Source organism: Schistocerca nitens, chromosome 3 (assembly GCF_023898315.1).
Source record: "Schistocerca nitens isolate TAMUIC-IGC-003100 chromosome 3, iqSchNite1.1, whole genome shotgun sequence".
Classification (NCBI taxonomy): domain Eukaryota; kingdom Metazoa; phylum Arthropoda; class Insecta; order Orthoptera; family Acrididae; genus Schistocerca; species Schistocerca nitens.
The window spans coordinates 532,102,416-532,119,402 of record NC_064616.1 but is presented as its reverse complement, the minus strand read 5'-3'; the positions used below and the strand labels follow the sequence as shown (position 1 = coordinate 532,119,402).

The following is a 16,987-nucleotide window of genomic DNA, read 5'->3' as shown; positions in this document are numbered from 1 at the left end:
TTTGAATTTCATTATTGGTTTTTATAAAAGAATACTGAAATTCAAAAGGAAGAAACATGTTATGACGTAATTGACCATTTAAGAGGATTTCCAGAACAGTCAAATACCCTATCGATGAGGGTTAAATCAGCCATCTTGATAGGAATGGCTTCACACTAATGTAAAGATTATAAGTAGGGAGCAAAAAGATTAGCATTTCACGATAAATACAAATACAGACACCAATCTGCATTTTGCAGACTGATGACTCAAGCAATCCTTGGAAGAGCGTTTCATCTACATCGGTGTCAGTTGTTGGGCAATTTTGTGTCACGTACCTGTTAGTTTCATGTAACAGCTCTGCTATACGGCCCAGAAATGCGAGTTTGCAATATATTTAGGCATTGTATAGATCTTCCCACTTCTAATGACAGATCTGGCCTATATGACCAAATGTGCTTTTCTGACTCACTTATTTCATACCAGTCTGATGTCTGTTGACATACAGTATAATTTTGTACTCAACAGCCCAAGGCCGAAATCTGGATCGTATAACAAAATAAAAATGGTTACTGTCAAATGGTGCCAGTATCATTCAAAAAAATTGACGACTGTGCCTCCAGCCAAAATAAAAATTATCATTAGACACATACTCAGTTCACAGCAGGAAAATACCACTGCTTCAACAGAACGATAATTCGAAGAAAGCTTAAATGCAGCAGAAAGAACAAAACAAATGGTCTTTCAGGAGGGGGAGAACCTCTGATTTTTGCAACAAACAAACATTCCAGTCAGAAGTTCCCTAATCCCCCTCCTCCTCCTTTTAAATAGCAAATTTTGAATCACTAAGGCTATGCCTTCACGCATGTAGTGTGGCAACCTTCTAGACTTTTGCATCTAATCATTTACAATCTAAGAAAAGTAGATACAAACTTTGCTGCCAACAGATACTACATTTTCCAGTACCTAATTATAGCACAACGGCCAAAATCTTAAGCACTGGATAAAGCATTCTGCCCAATGTTTAAATGTTGAGCCTAGGAGTCACAAAATAGAGTAATCACACATGGGTAACTGATTAGCTACACCTTACAGTCACACCACACACTAAAGCACCAACATTTGGCAGTTTCCAGCAAGATTACCTGTACAGTTAATTTACAGAAGTGTTCAGCATAATCAGAGCACTATACGTTCAATCCTCATGATTTTAAATATTTTTCATTAGTACTTTAAGAATAATGTTCCTAACACCTAGTGGAAACAATCTAAGGAGAAATTAAAACGGCAGCTTGGTGAGCACAAAGGGTTACATCTGAACTTTTTAGCGAAAGGTAGAACATAAAAAATGTTTAATAAAAATGATTGTCTCATACACTACAGGTAACTGAAAAATTAATTTTATCCTTGTTTTTGGAGCTGTTGATGTTACAATCTTCAATGAACGTGACTGTGTTCAATGCATAGGTAGTATGAATAAAAACACTTCCAGTCACAATCTGGTCCTGTTCTATTGAATTGCACAATGCATTTCGGACCCCAGAGGCATTTTTAATCATACTACCTGCGAAAATGTAAAGTTACTTTTACATATGTGCTATGCACAACAATTTTTTTTGAGGTCATAGTAATTTAAGAGATGCACATAGACAGCTAAAACTCAATACCACATTATTGAAGGCACAATATACAGAAATGGTGGTTGGCTATATTAGAATGGAATGAAATCTCAAGCAATTAGCAGAAATGAGTATTTCCTTTAACAACTCTGCTAGTGTTGTACTTCAGCTGTGAACTCTCAAAATAGTAGTTGTGAATGATGTACACCCCCCCCCCCCTTCACCACAGCAAATGTTTTAATACTTCATTAAGCAATTAGAGAATATACTAATAAAACATTCTAGAAGCAAGTGTAAAATCCTTTCAAGTTTATTTCAATACCACAAAAATAATGTTACAATTCTATCAGTCCCTTTTTTATTTACTCCTGGTGATCAGTTTTGTCTTCACCTGGCCATCAAACATGTAAAAAAATCATGCACAATGCACAAAAAATCAAATTGTTAATTTTGCAAATCTGACCTGTGTCTAAGGTGACTACTGAAACAAACTGATTACCAGGAATAAAGAAAAAATGCAACTTTAGACTATTTCAAGCTTAGTGTTTCATGATCAGTCACTGCAATTCCTTAGAAGCCTTGCCTAAAATTTCTGATCACATTCGTTCTTAATTATGCTTAGTTAAAAGAATGTTTTAACTTCCAGCTTCATCTGATGGCTTCTCAGTTGTCTCTTCCCAAAATGTCGATCTGCTTAGTTGCTTCTTGCATTCCGCTGACCACTGTTTTCCCATGGTGTTTTAGCTTCCTTTGCAAATGTGTGATTTGCAACCCCTGATGGTACCTTCTGTGGCATTCATTTCTCTCAAGTCCTGCTTTACTATTTGTAACCAAGTAATTTTTACCTTTGAGTTTATCAAGATTTTTCTGTTAATCTAGCACTGTCCATTTTGTAGATGTGACCACAGAACTTCAAGTACCTTCTATTTACTGCATCAGTAAACTCTTCTAGTGCTGCGTACAGGTCCGTAGTTTTTCTTTTAATCCATGTGTCATTAGTGGTATCATTTTTCTTAGAATGTCTCTCTCTTCTTTTGCAATTTCACCAATTTTCAAATGGCATCCTAAAGATTTGTTTGGAGCATATAGTGCTGTCTTGTAATGCTGAAGATTTGCATTATGAGATATCACTTGTTTATTTTAGTGATTCCATACTATTCTGTCCACTTTGTGGAGTTTAGTGGCTCTTTCTAAATTGGCTTTGCTGTTTAGTCCAGACAATTTCTCCCAACTATTAACAAGAAGACACATGTGAAATTTCCCCATATTCCATTTGTAGTGGGGCTCTTCTGATATTTTTATGCAGATTTCCCAATCAAACGATTTCTCATACGATATTTTAAGGTATGTCTTTCGATACTATCTTGTGTAGCTTCTCTATGGCATACTTCACTTCCTCATTAGTTTTAGTGAAGATAGATAGTGCGTCGAGAAACACTAGGCAGTTTAATTCTCTGTCCCGATTATGTACTTCAAAAGGTTCAGAAATTTCACCCAGAAACTTGAGATGATTATGTCTGCAAGGATCTGGCAGATTATCATCTGGTCTTTCTGTCCAAGCTGAGTTGTTCTGAAGTGTGTAAAAGTGTGTCAACAGTCATATAAACAAGGCAAAAGGAATATACTTGTGTACAAAGTGCACAAATAGATGTTAGTTGCTTGTTTGTGATGTATGTGCTTCTATTCCTACATTTAGCTGATCCGCAACACTACAAGTGAAACAGGGCTGCACACTGCTTATGAACTGCCAGGTGATAGTTTGGGATTTACAGCAGTATTTTTCATGTTTTGTTGGTACATGAAAATGCAAACAAAATACCTCACAGTGGCAATCTATACACAAAAATAAATACGCTGATTACAAAATTTGTACACGAGCCCCATGTGACAGGTCAGCAATGCAATGGGTAATTTGGAGTTCTATTTAATGCACAAATTAGCCAGGACCAAACCATGGCAATTTTTTTATTAATCAGGAAATGAAAACTACGTAGGGCAAATTAGGTTCAACTGTCTGGTGCCAGTAACCAAAAATAAATTCAAACCAGCTACCAAATTCAGTTCAGTCTTAAAATTAACTAAAAAGACAGGTACAAACGTTGACTACTGAAAGCAGACCCATTAAAATTACATACTCTACCAGGAGACACATTCAGTTTTTCCATCCAAGCTGTTAGATCACAAGAAACTATTAAATCACTGAAAAGCATTAACTCTTCTAATCATGTTAGTATTTGAACCAAACTATTAAATACCTGCTCCTCGGGTGGAGTGTGTTTTGATAAAGGTGAGGGTTGTAAGTACTACTATCAGTTCTCTTGTGTAAATACTACACTATATCTGTAGGGAACACTATTTGAAGAAATTATGATTGGCACATACATACCCAATTATTTCTCCATCTACAGAGCAACCTTCATAGATCTGGGAGAAGAATAAGTAGAATCAACAGCATTAAATTCCTGGGCTTTCACCAACCTTAATGTTTTGCCTGTAACCCGGTAACACAGTAGGGCAGGAGATACATCATAGTGGGTTTTTTATGACAGGATAGAAGTGCAAGTATCCAGAGTACACAAGAGTTCTTTGAAAACTTTGGTGAAATGTACTGAAGCTGCCCGCCCTTTTATTAAAGAATCACTAAGCAGATGCCAGACATGCAGGAGAAAATTGAATATGAAGGTTGTTCCAGTATTCTGTTAAGTTTAACACTAAATTATGAGACAACTCCATATCTTCATGGAAGTACGAACACAAAAAAGCCACTGTTACAAGCCAGGTTTCAGCATGATCTACTTTGTTCAGCAACAACAGGATAGTTTGTGCAGGCAATCCACTGATGACCCTACCATAATTGAAAACAGTTGCATCATGATGTTTATAGAATTTTACAGGGTGGTCTGATCTGCTCACCGAGAGGTATTACCACAGTAACATACCAAGTCAAATTTGAAGTGTTGATACCCAGGTCAATATCTGCTGAAGTAGTTGGTGAACAGATTTGAACGGGGAAAAGTGCACAATCTGTCAAAATATATACTTGCAATTTTTGGTCGAGATCTTCAATCTATGTAAAAGTGGAGATAGTGTGCAGTAAACCAGAGTGACATGTAGCTGTAATACGGAAAATATCAATGTAAAGCACTAATGACATCAAGTCATGCACGAGTCACAGTTCCATCTATTGCAGTGATAATAAGCATGGTTCTTGAAACAGATATTATGTACTGTTTTCTTGTCTGCAAAGGCTGTTAAGGGGGTGTTCCAACGAACATGAAAAAAAGAGAGAAAGAAAAGGAGTATGAAGACTGACAAGTTGCCACAATCCCTATCCATGTAGTGTGTTGCTAGGATGCAGTTCCTATCCATGTCAGAAGTCCAAGTATACTGCAATAAGTTGGTTGTTGATGCATGAAGGCATCTGACTCCCAGATTCTAATCACAGAAGGTGACTAACAGTAGATCTGGCCTATTTAAATCTGCAATGAAGCAGTGAGAGCAAATGTCTAGATTACAATCACCAAGAAAATAATCTTAATGATCTGCTCCAGTAGTTGCTGATAAACTGATCTGATCAGAACTGCTGTTTTAGTGTGGATCTTTGTCAATTCTGCAGAAGTACCTCTGCCTTGATGCCCAGTCAAAGAGGCATTTTACATCAATGTTTCTTTGTTCAGAAGAGGTATTACACTCTACCCAAGTTCATGAATGCTGATGAATATGCTGATGCTTGCATTTCTGCATGATAGTATTCACTAACTTCATGGAGGATCAGTTCAGATGACGCCATTGATAATTCGAGAATTTTGACTGGGGAGAATAATCCATTTAAGCACCTCAACCTGGCCCACACTTGAGATGCTCGACATAAGCTACTGCATTGAGTTACTTCTATCCGTAGAGACACCTCAATCAGCTGTACCATTATGTGGGATAAGTTTGGATGATTTCATGTGAAAAATATCCACCTTTACAGTGTGTACTCTAGCAAGTAGTCTCCTAAGGGCAACACACAGACATGTCCACCCATCACTAAGTGTCTACTCTGGTTCTCATCAGGAGGTAACAGCTTAGGCATCAACTATGTAAGTCCTGCATTGCCTCAGAATACAATCTGTACATAATACAATAACCTCAGCACAATTAAGGCTACCACGAAGGCTTTTCAGCCGGAGTAATTGTCCATTTATGAAGAAGCTTATCATTGCTAGGGAGCCATCTGATATGTCCTACTCCAAATGATTTGCAGTACTATTAAAGTTTGGAAAATGGGGAGTAAAACTCTAAAGCAGGGACACACTGCCAAAACATGATATCAATGAAAATGTATGTCAGAACTTACGGAATAACCTGAGCAGCACACACATTTAATCAAGGTATCAACAGGTCAGAGGTGATTTAGATAATCTGAGTACGGGGCAGATAGCAAGAGAGAGGGAAGGGGAAGTGGAGTGCACCGGAAAGATACAGAAATTATGCAATGGTTTAGTGATCCACACATGTCGAGCACATACCCATGGGAGTCAAACCACCTGGGCACACTGCAGGCTTACCATTAAACCAACACTACATGTAAATATTTTCAAACAAAGAATATAAAATTATTGTTATTTCCCTGAACAAACTCTTCAAGCCAGACACACCATGTAGTTCACTCAGCTGCAGAACTGCATGTCTTATTTACTTTTCCTCTCTTCACACCACAGGATCTGTCAGGTATCTTTGTGAAAGCTACACATAGTGCCAAAAAGCTGTTGTACTTGTGATTAGGAGAGTGCAGTGGCTCACAACTGTCTGAACAAATGTAACATTTGGAACTTTCAAATGCTGTCAGATGACAAGTGCACTACAAATGAGCAAAATGTCAACTTCCATTATGTCAAATGGACTAAGCATCAGTAGTATCTAATAACAAAAATATGTGGATCATAAGCCAAAGTGTAATTTCTGAAGGACACCGCTGTTGCACAGCTTGCCGACACTAAATTAGACAGCTTACTAAAAGGCAGACGTGCTGTGTCATCGATAGGCACACAAACAGAAGGTGTATGAAGCTTGGCTATCTTTCAGAATGCACTTCCTTTCTCTAGCTGTAGAAAATACCCCCCCCCCCCCCCACACACACACACACACAGTGGACATTGTGTGTGTGTGGGGGGGGAGGCGGGTGTCTTATGGTCAAAAGCTTACGTGTTTAGTAGTATTTTTTGTCCCTGACTGCGACTCGACATTTCCATTATATGCCGAGTAGAAATCTATCCTTTTCAAAATAATATTATTCCAGGCCATATTTTCCACTGTGACTGGAAATTCATTCCTTCCACATTAAACTGCAGTTTTGGCTACAAGTGATTTTCAAACATCAAAAATACAGATCTGCATCACAAATACAGATGACAGAGGTATATTTCTGATGCGTACTTTAGGATGCTTGGAACTGGCTTCCTAGCCGAAAGTGCAATTTAGTAAGGAATAAATAGATGTTACATGATCAGCCAGTCATGGAACAATATTATCCTTCAAAAACATAATTGATAATTATCAGGAAGTTTATTTTGAAGACATGGGTAATTTTCCATGACACTAAATTTGTTATAATAGTAAATTTGTGTTACAATTTAGAAATAAAGTGGAGCAAGCATATCTGACAATTTAGAAGCAGCAGTGCTGCAGCAACCCACTGCAGCTGGTTTTTAAAATAAAATTTCTAACCAAGAAATATCTGCCCTTTACGCCATTGCCACGAACAACACAGAAATGGCTATAAAATGGAAAGCACCATGACAGCACTTACATCTAGCCAAACAGATAAACATGAGTGTAAAAGCTACCTCGTTTGAAGCTAACAGATTAGCATTAATAAGCAATCAAAATGCAAGACAGCTACAGTTGACAAAGATCTTAATAACATACCTTTGCTGATGCATCGCAAGCTCCAGATACAAATGTACGCATATCTGGAGAAAGAGAGAGAGACATCACATCACCAGTGTGTCCAATAAATGACGTGCACTGCTGTCCTGTTTCGATGTCCCATAACGCACTGCAAAAACATTTACATAGACAAATGATTGAACACAAGTGGTTTTATTAATTTTTGTGTTAATACATTGATCAAAATTTGAAGCAAATGTCTAATTTGATGTGGAAAGTCTCACCATGACATATCTCCTGAACTTGTGACAATCTGATTATCGTCAAGAAATCTGCAACAGGACAAGTAGCCGGTGTGTCCTGGCAGTTCCCGACTTACACGTACATTTCCTTCTCTCGTTTTGAGACTGAAATTAGACCAGGAATTAGTCATTTGTAGTTGTCGAGTTTCTACTTTCATACCAAGTAACTACGATTAAAGACTAATAATGTTACATCAAATTTAAATAACCCACATGAGGAAAGGCAAAGAACAGATTTGTTTATCTGTAGCAAAACATTTTGAAAGTTACATTGTGAATCCTTTTAGAAGTTATCTAAAAGAAAGAACACAAAGTACAGAAGGTACTCCATCGACATAGTGGTTGCCTAGTCGAAAAATATATATCTGGCAACCACAAACTCCTCTAGGACACCTGGACTTAAAATATATCAAGGTATCCTAGAATTGTTCGTCTCTTCTAACATTTTCACATTCTATCACATCAGCTAATAAAAAAACACACGTTTCAGTTCCTACTAACTACGCAAAATTCTGCCCTAAACTGAAATCAATACAAAATGTTAAAATTTAACTTTTTTTAAGTTTATTTCTAAACATAGTCTCACATACCTGTAGATCGAACAAATGTTATCCAGGCCACCACAGGCCACGTAACTCCCTGAAGGAGCATAGGCACATGTCATAACCCAACTTGAACGCAAAGGAATGGCATGCACCTTGTTTGTTGTGTAACTATCCCAAACTATTAACTTGCCATCCTGAGACGCCGACACTAGGTTCCTGCAAATACTAAACATTGATTATATCTGTTACTTTAGGATATGGCTATGAAGGGCTAACTTTTCAATGAATATGCCAAAAGCAGTAATGGGTCAAAACTCGTGCAACCATTTCAAAATAAAAAACTTACTACTAATCCTGGGACCTAAAACTACAAGTTCCATTTATGGACTGGGTGTTTTGTTATAATAATAATAATAATAATAGAAAAAAAGAGTCCAGTTATACTGCCTACCTACAGACTTTACTGCCAACATATATTACCTGTTCTAAAAAAAAAACTAAATGACAATTACATATTACAGCTATATAACATGCAGTTCTAGCTCAAGCAATAATGTGTCTAAGTGAAACTAATTGAGCGTGCAAGGATGGGTACAAAAGTACATCCAAAATACACTTATTTTGATATTTCTGCTTTAAGTACTTGACATATTCACCAATTAACCCTCCATTTTCTGCTCAAACAGCAAAACAGTTACATCAGAAACAAGTTCAGGGGAAAAAAAAAAAACCCACACACACACACACACACACACACACACACACACACACACACACACACACACACACACAGACACAGACACAGACACAGACAGAGATAGATAGATAGATAGATAGAGAGAGAGAGAGAGAGAGAGAGAGAGAGAACAGTTCTTACCTAGAATCTGAGCCCCAATGCATTGCATAAATCTTTGCAAGATGCCCCCTAAGTGTTCGACGTGTGCGCATTTGAATTCGTCCGATGGGTTCCATATTGCTCGTTGCCTGAACAAGGCTTGTATCGCATGCAGCTTTCCTTGCATCCTGGAAAAAAAAAAAAGAAGGGAAGAAAAATCTACCTGCTACCACAGCACAAATTATAATAATAAAGTATTCTTTATTATCTGATATCAAAGATAAAAGTTATGGTGGCGAAAGTTCGGGTCAACAGATGTGTCCAATTCCAGACACACACTAGTGAGGGACTACGTACCTGAATTGTTTGTGAGTGATGTTGGAGTGGGACTGAACTTAGTGTTACTCGACATTTCGGGAGTTTGTTTTTGTCTTGACAGTGAATTATCTTCACGTAGGTAGTTACTGGCTACTACTTTTTCTGGTTTAAAATTGTTAGTTCTTCATGTTGTTAATGGTTTGAAAGATTCTTTTGTACCATGTATGGGTCTTACAATGACATTTACTAGTTGTTCTGTAATTTCCAATGTGACAGTCTGCAGCTGTGGCGAATGTTTTGAATTATTTCGAGATGCCTTGAGCTGCCATTCTCTTTAATTGATGAATGATTGTACAATTTCAGCCTTAGGCCATTTTCAAGTATCAAACTTAAGCATTATACACTGGATACATTAGTGGCATTTGTTATTTTGACATAGGAGTAAGTTATATCTGTAGATATACTAGACGCATTGTAACTTACTTTATGGATGATTATTTAGTAGTATATTATACTATGTCCATCCTTGCTTCTGCGACTGCACGTAATGTTCATAAAATAAAGGTTTTTTGCTATTTTAGGAGCACGTTACTTTCAAGTAATTGTTGCGAAGCTCTCTTTTATAAGGTCCGTTTTTAATATGCTTAGCACTAGGAAGATCATAATTATTTTACAGAAGTTTGTTAATTAATCTACATGTGTAAATGTTATCATTTATATTTAATTATTGTTCATCATTAGTGCAAATACGACTATGTAATTCCTTTGAAGTAACTTAATTATTTGTTCTCTTATTATGGGAGAATGTCATTTTTAAATAGTTGTTACGAAGATCTTCTGTGTAAATCTATCACAGTACTCTAATGAAACAGTACTGAAAACCACGAGATTCGAGTAATAACTGCTTTATGTATGCGTGATGTTTTGCATCAGTCATTTATTACTGAGTGCAGCAATAATTTTACATTCTATGATTCTGTAATGCTTTGTTGTAGAACTGGTAGGAAGTTGTCTAAGAATTTCCCATTTTGCAGGATTTAATGGAAGAAATTTAAATTTACATCCATCTAATAGACCAGTCAGTTTTAAACGAGCAAAAAGACCGCAAAAATGGGAAATTCCTAGGCAACTTTTTAGCAGTTCTATGACAAAGCATTACAGAACCACAGAATGTAAAGTTATCACTACACTCATTACTAAATACGACTAATGTGAAACATCACAAAACCATAAACCAGTTATTACTCTACTCTTAGTTTATATGAGACATACTCCCACAGTAAGAGAACAAATAATTACACGTTACTTCACAGAAATTACATAATCATATTTACACCAATTATCAACAGAAACGAAATATAATTTTAAAAAATGGCATATGTAGGTTAATTAACAGATTTCTATAAAATAATTATAATACTCCTAGTGTTAGGCGCATTAAAATGTTGATGTGTATAACAGCTTTGCAACAAATGGTCAAAAGTAACATGCTCTTAAAACAGTGAAAAACCTCTATTTTATGAGCATTACATGCAGTCATCAGAGCAAGGACATAGATAGCATAATATACCACTACAGATTCATCCATAAAGTAAGCTATGTGTCTAGTATATCTATAGATATGACTTGTTCCTATGTCAAAACTACAAGAGTCACTAACGCCATTTATGAACACCACGAAACAGTACTCAGCATCACCCACTCAATCTTGCTTCAACAAAAATTGTTATGTCCTGCAGTTTCCTCAGCAGCAATATGAGCTGAATCAGCTCTAGCTCATAAATGTTGTGTGAATATTCACGTAGTGCAATGTCAATAGGAAAACCTACAGGCCCCCCTTAACGAGTGAACTGTCAAATGCACCCTTCTCTCACTGCAGATTTGCAAACAAACCCACGAATGTACAAATAAAAAAGGTTTTCAGTTTAAACTGTGAGTATGAAGCAGATGCTATTCGCATATTGACAGCATACTGAGAATGGCCACAAAAACAGACAAAACAGTACTGGCATTGACTTTGACAATGTATCTGAAGAAGGAAATCGAGATGCTGGTTCAAGGAATGGTTTAAAATGAGAGAACTGTACACATGAAAACCTGTTAATGAAAATGTTACACTCAGAAACTGATTATTACATGTACTTTCTGCAAATAGACAATGAAACTCTTTAGTAACTTGTTTAGAGTTCCTTCACCCTCACATTGAAAACGAAGACACAAGAACGCAAAAATTTATTCTCTTCTACTTGGTCCTCTAATGACAGTTTATTAAAATACTGTAACATGAGAACATATAGAAAACATTACCTGTAGAAGAACCAGATAACTTAAGGTTTTGTATTTCATCGCTGTCCAACTTTTATGTTATGCATAAAATACCTATGTAGTTTGTTACATCTTCCTGCATTATATACGTCTCAGAAAGATGTAGCACCTCTACCAATTTGGTAAATGCCAGTGCTGTTTTCTTTTTATCCTTGATCGTAGTTTCTATAGTTGTGGGAACCCATGATAGTGTGAAATAAGGCTTAATAAAACCTATTTTTCACTAAACTTATGGCTTGGAAAAAACACAAACAATGGCAACCATCTTGTCACACTTTCCGTTAATCAAAATTTCTCACTAACACAAGCTATGCTTGACGCGCGCGTCAAACAACATTGTACCTGGTCAAATGTTTGGCAAACATACTGACAAGTTGATTGTGAATGGGGGCCTTAAATAATTGTGGCCAGTTGGGATCTATGACCTAATTCTTTCAACACTACCAATGGCACAATTATAAGAAGGCCAATTCATCAGTACTCTCACAAGTTTTGCTTAGCTTATAAAATCTACCACTAGATGGTGCTAATGGGGTTAGTATTCATGCTCAACAAATTGATACACTTGTTAATATTTTTCTGTGCTATTTTACTTTGAGTTAGTGTTTGCAATTGTCATTTTTTTTAGTTCAAAGCTGACACAAATGGTTCAAATGGCTCTGGGCACTATGGGACTCAACTGCTGTGGTCATAAGTCCCCTAGAACTTAGAACTACTTAAACCTAACTAACCTAAGGACAGCACACAACACCCAGCCATCACGAGGCAGAGAAAATCCCTGACCCCGCCGGGAATCGAACCCGGGCGTGGGAAGCGAGAACGCTACCGCACGACCACGAGATGCGGGCAAAGCTGACACAAATAGAGGACTTACTGACAATGAAATTCATAAATTATTGGAATATACGAGTGATACACAGTACTTTATGAAAGTAGCAGTAGTTCAGAAAGTGACAAAGTTCTTGCTGACATACTGTATGAAAGTAGAGAGAATGGAAGATGCACAAAACAGTGAAGTATTTTAAACTCTACAGCTGCTACCACATGCATTTCACTTGCTGCCTGGACCAAAGCATATGCTGCCAGTGGGATCTTCTGCAACTGATTACTTCAATCTATTTTTCATTGCAGTGTTACTTCAGCTGATTGCCACAGAAACACACTGCTTAGCAGAACAGTTTATATTGAAACATGCTACTTTGTCCAGCCCATATAATAGCTGAGATATAAGGTTTTATAGAATTCTTGCTATGTATTGGACTGAACAAAAGATTTATACTGTTCTTGTACTGGAGCACAAATCATCCTAATGCATGTCCAGATTTTGACAAAATGTGTTCTGCTTCTAAACACACATGTCAGGTGATACAGAATTGCACAAATTAGGCAGACTAATACTGTCTATTACAATTAGGCTATTATCTCTCTAAAAATACTTAAAAAATTCATTTTTCTTATGTCACACAACTCAGAAATTTGTATAGATTTCATGGAGACGTTGGGCTTTCTTTAAATTAATTGTACCGTTAATCATGTAGAAAGTAACCAAATTTATACTATTATTTCAAAATATTTTTTTTTGGTTACTCAAACAATTTAAAGCAACATCTGACACTCTGGATATAGCATGATAAACTACACACTTTTGTGGGTACAAAGTACCACTCAAAATTGAATGCAAAAGGGTTAAATGAATTTTGCTACCACCTCCTATTACTCTAAAGAAATAATGGTGGATTGGGGGGGGGGTCAACATTACACTGATTACTAGGCCATTATTGTCAGGACAAAACTATATATTATGAGGAGTAAATCTGATACTTACTTGTTAAAACGGACTCCATCTGCAGTCATAACATGTCAGAAGGAAATGACAGACAATCTAAATTTGATGATGAAATGCAATTCAGACACTACCACTCATGAATATGAGCTTAATGTTTTAACCACTTTACATCTCCACCCTATTTCTATACCACTTGCAAATTATCCTGGTAAATAAGGTAGTGCCCAAACAATGATCCATTTTATTCATGCCAACTTTGTCAAACTTTATGGGACTAATTCCTACTGAGCGCTTAGAACACATACTTGAAGGAAATAAAAATGTAAAACTGTGGACCAAGATTTGTAGCCAATTAGCCAGAACAGTAGTCCAACACTACCAAAGTGTGTACTTGCTTTCTCATAACAATTGGTAGCTGCAGTTCATTTAACAACTTAGCATATCAGCATCAACAAATTTTAAAGGCCCACATAACTATTTAGTGATTTTACAAGAAAGGTTTAACACTGAAAAGCCATTTTATCTCTCAATCAAGATACTTTGCTTTCACATTGTATTTTACTGGATTCCCCCTTCCACATAGCTTAAGCATACAACAATTCTATTTTTTTCCCTTTCCTTTCCTCTTTGGAAATTGCATACTTACTCTAATAGCATTTTTCAATGTTTCAGCTTCTTGTCGCAAACTGTCTAGCTCATTCATACTTGCTCAGAACACACTGGACACAAATCTGTAAACAAATAATGCTTAATACACCATCATAAGATATTGAGCAAATTAAGCACACTAAACCAGTATCACTATATATACTACCTCATACATTAAATAAAAACATCCACATGACTTCAGTAATATCTTACAACACACACACACACACACACACACACACACACACACACACACACACACAGAGAGAGAGAGATAGAGAGAGAGAGAGAGAGAGAGAATAGAAAACCTGCACATATCAAAATATAAGCTCCATATCTTCACACTTCACTGGTTTTGCTGACAAAGGAAGAAATGGCTTTTCTTAAACATTCTCTTAATTTCACAGGATTCACTCAAATTTCACTATCCTGGGCAGCAGATAAGATACTTTGCTTTCACACTGTGTATTGTACTGAATTTCCCCTTCCACATAGCTTAAGCATACAAAAATTCGATTTTTTTCCCTTTCCTTTAATTAAGCTTACAATTCCTTTCACAATTTTTCACCCAAAACCTATATTTTTAAGACCAGCTTTGATGAACATTTCTGTAAACATAGAAGGAATATCTGGACTCAACTGAAGTAGGTGATCCACGGGCAAATGAATTACTATAGATTATTAACAAATCCAACAGCATGACAAGTCATACAATGTATAGTAGTCCATGTTGTCACAGTACCTATTTGAAAACACAGAACATCCAAATGAGATTTTCTGTTCTTTGAACACAATAGTGTTAATCATAGTATTATAAAATTTAAAAACTTGTCAATTTTTATAAACCCACCAAATTCTTGGCTACTCTAAGTTTGTCATCAAACCCCCAGTTACCTTCTACAATGTTTTTAATACCACATCATAAATAAATCAATAAATTAGACAACAATAACCACTTTTACCATTGCCATTTATACATAACACTATTCAAGTAGCACACTAGTACATAAATGGTGACAGCACTCAATACTCCACATACTCTGTGCAGCATTGCACTGAACACACTTAGTATTTACATTTGTCTCAAACTTTATTCCAGTACCCAAAAACATGGACAATTGGAAATATTTTAGTAAACATGAGGGAAAATATAGATACTGACTTAGTAATTTGTAAATTTTAGTTTAAACTGGAATGTGCATAGGCAAATATGCAATCACTGCAATGTGCTATGACAACTATGATCGTGACAAAATTTAAAACTACACTTTCCTAAGATATCAAAACTTTAAAATATTTTCCTTTCTGTTGTGATTAGCAAACCATCGTAGAAGCGTCAAACACGCTTATCTCCACAGTTTTTAAGACTAGAATGACAGTGCTAGATTTTAGGAATCCTGAATAGAGGTACATGGGAGGGCAGGAAATATCAAAAAAATTACAGTTCTGCCTCTAGTCAGTAGAGGACCAATAGCAATACCTGAAGTGGGAGTGGTCGAACATTTCACAAATTTAGGAACGGGCGCTATAATTGCGCAAAGACCCGTTTACACAATTACAACAAAACATGTTTAACTCAATATGCTATTCCAATCACTTCTGCTGTGCTTAAAAAACATACGGATGACAATTATTTTGAAGTAGATTTGTACAAACTTTTTTCACAAACGTCCGTAGCAAGTAAACACCGCACAATTCCCCTACCACACAATAATCCTATGACGTTATCTTACAAACTTCACTTCTAAACGCACTACCAATTACGAAAGGGAAGGTGCGGTTTTTGACATGAACGGCCATGATGGTAGAGTTGTACTTATTCCTCGCGATCATGAATCAATATTCCCCTCCGTCACGCAAGATCATAATTGCACTTCGAAACCACTTCTTATGAATTACTACAACATATAACAACTGCTCTTACACGCACTTCCACGAAATATTGTGCTGCCCGCACCTCGAGTTACTTATACTACGTAACGGATTACAAACACAAAACACCGTAACCAATTTTTTTCTGACGAATTGCGATACATACTTACAACTTAAAATGCCCCTGACGATTTCTCGTGGGTCAGGGAAACATACAATTCGCGTTATATCCGTTTTCAGCCACAAAACTGTCCTATTCACAACACTTACTACACCAGGAACACGGTAGGGTGCGGCTTCCCTCTGCTAAACTTTGAAAGCCCCGTAGCTACATGACGTCACTCAGTCGATTTCTGAAATGAAACATGAAAAGCGAACATGCAGGAAAGCCATACTCTGAAAACAGACAAACGGGAGATTCGATAATGTGTAATGGTGTTTATTTTGCTGTAAGGAGACTACTTCTGTAATTCATTAAAGCACTGTATTCGTAAGCAGAGTTGTACCATTTTCAGTTCCAGTTGTATAGCCTAGTTGCGTTTACAATAAAATGATATAAAATCTGTTATAAAATGCGTTTTACGTTAAGTTGTAATACGAGAACGCTCCTTGTCGTAAAAACTGCCACTGTAGTTCATCACTAATACATAATAAATGATTACTACCATCTGCAGAGATAAGTATATTTAGAAAGTATGATGACGGGAAACATCACACAGTATCACGGCTGCAGACAGCATATCACAGGCGTCTACTTATCAAATATGCAATATGAAATATTTCAAAGTTTCTCCAAATGAGCGACATTCGTTGAAGATTATTCTTTCGAAGCTTTAGATTCTTATTCATTTACGACTGAAATCCTCAATGACCAGAGAGGAGAA

At 36.5% G+C, this 16,987-nt stretch overlaps 1 protein-coding gene across 3 annotated transcripts in view; it reads right to left on the bottom strand.

The window, feature by feature from the left end:
• The window catches only part of LOC126248449 (guanine nucleotide-binding protein G(I)/G(S)/G(T) subunit beta-1), a 78,665-nt gene extending 62,235 nt beyond the window's left edge, over positions 1 to 16,430 (bottom strand). The window contains exons 1-6 of one of the 3 annotated variants that reach the window (XM_049949433.1): positions 16,274 to 16,430; positions 14,230 to 14,314; positions 9,197 to 9,342; positions 8,365 to 8,544; positions 7,757 to 7,879; positions 7,512 to 7,641 (exon numbers count right to left, since the gene is read on the bottom strand). In XM_049949433.1, coding sequence (XP_049805390.1) covers positions 7,512 to 7,641; positions 7,757 to 7,879; positions 8,365 to 8,544; positions 9,197 to 9,342; positions 14,230 to 14,286 — 636 coding nt within the window. In that variant the 5' untranslated portion in view covers positions 14,287 to 14,314; positions 16,274 to 16,430. Of the gene's footprint in view, positions 1 to 7,511; positions 7,642 to 7,756; positions 7,880 to 8,364; positions 8,545 to 9,196; positions 9,343 to 14,229; positions 14,315 to 16,269 lie in introns of all 3 variants that reach the window. The other 2 variants (XM_049949435.1, XM_049949434.1) reach the window with 2 other exon arrangements.
• Between the last annotated feature and the right edge of the window lie 557 nt (positions 16,431 to 16,987).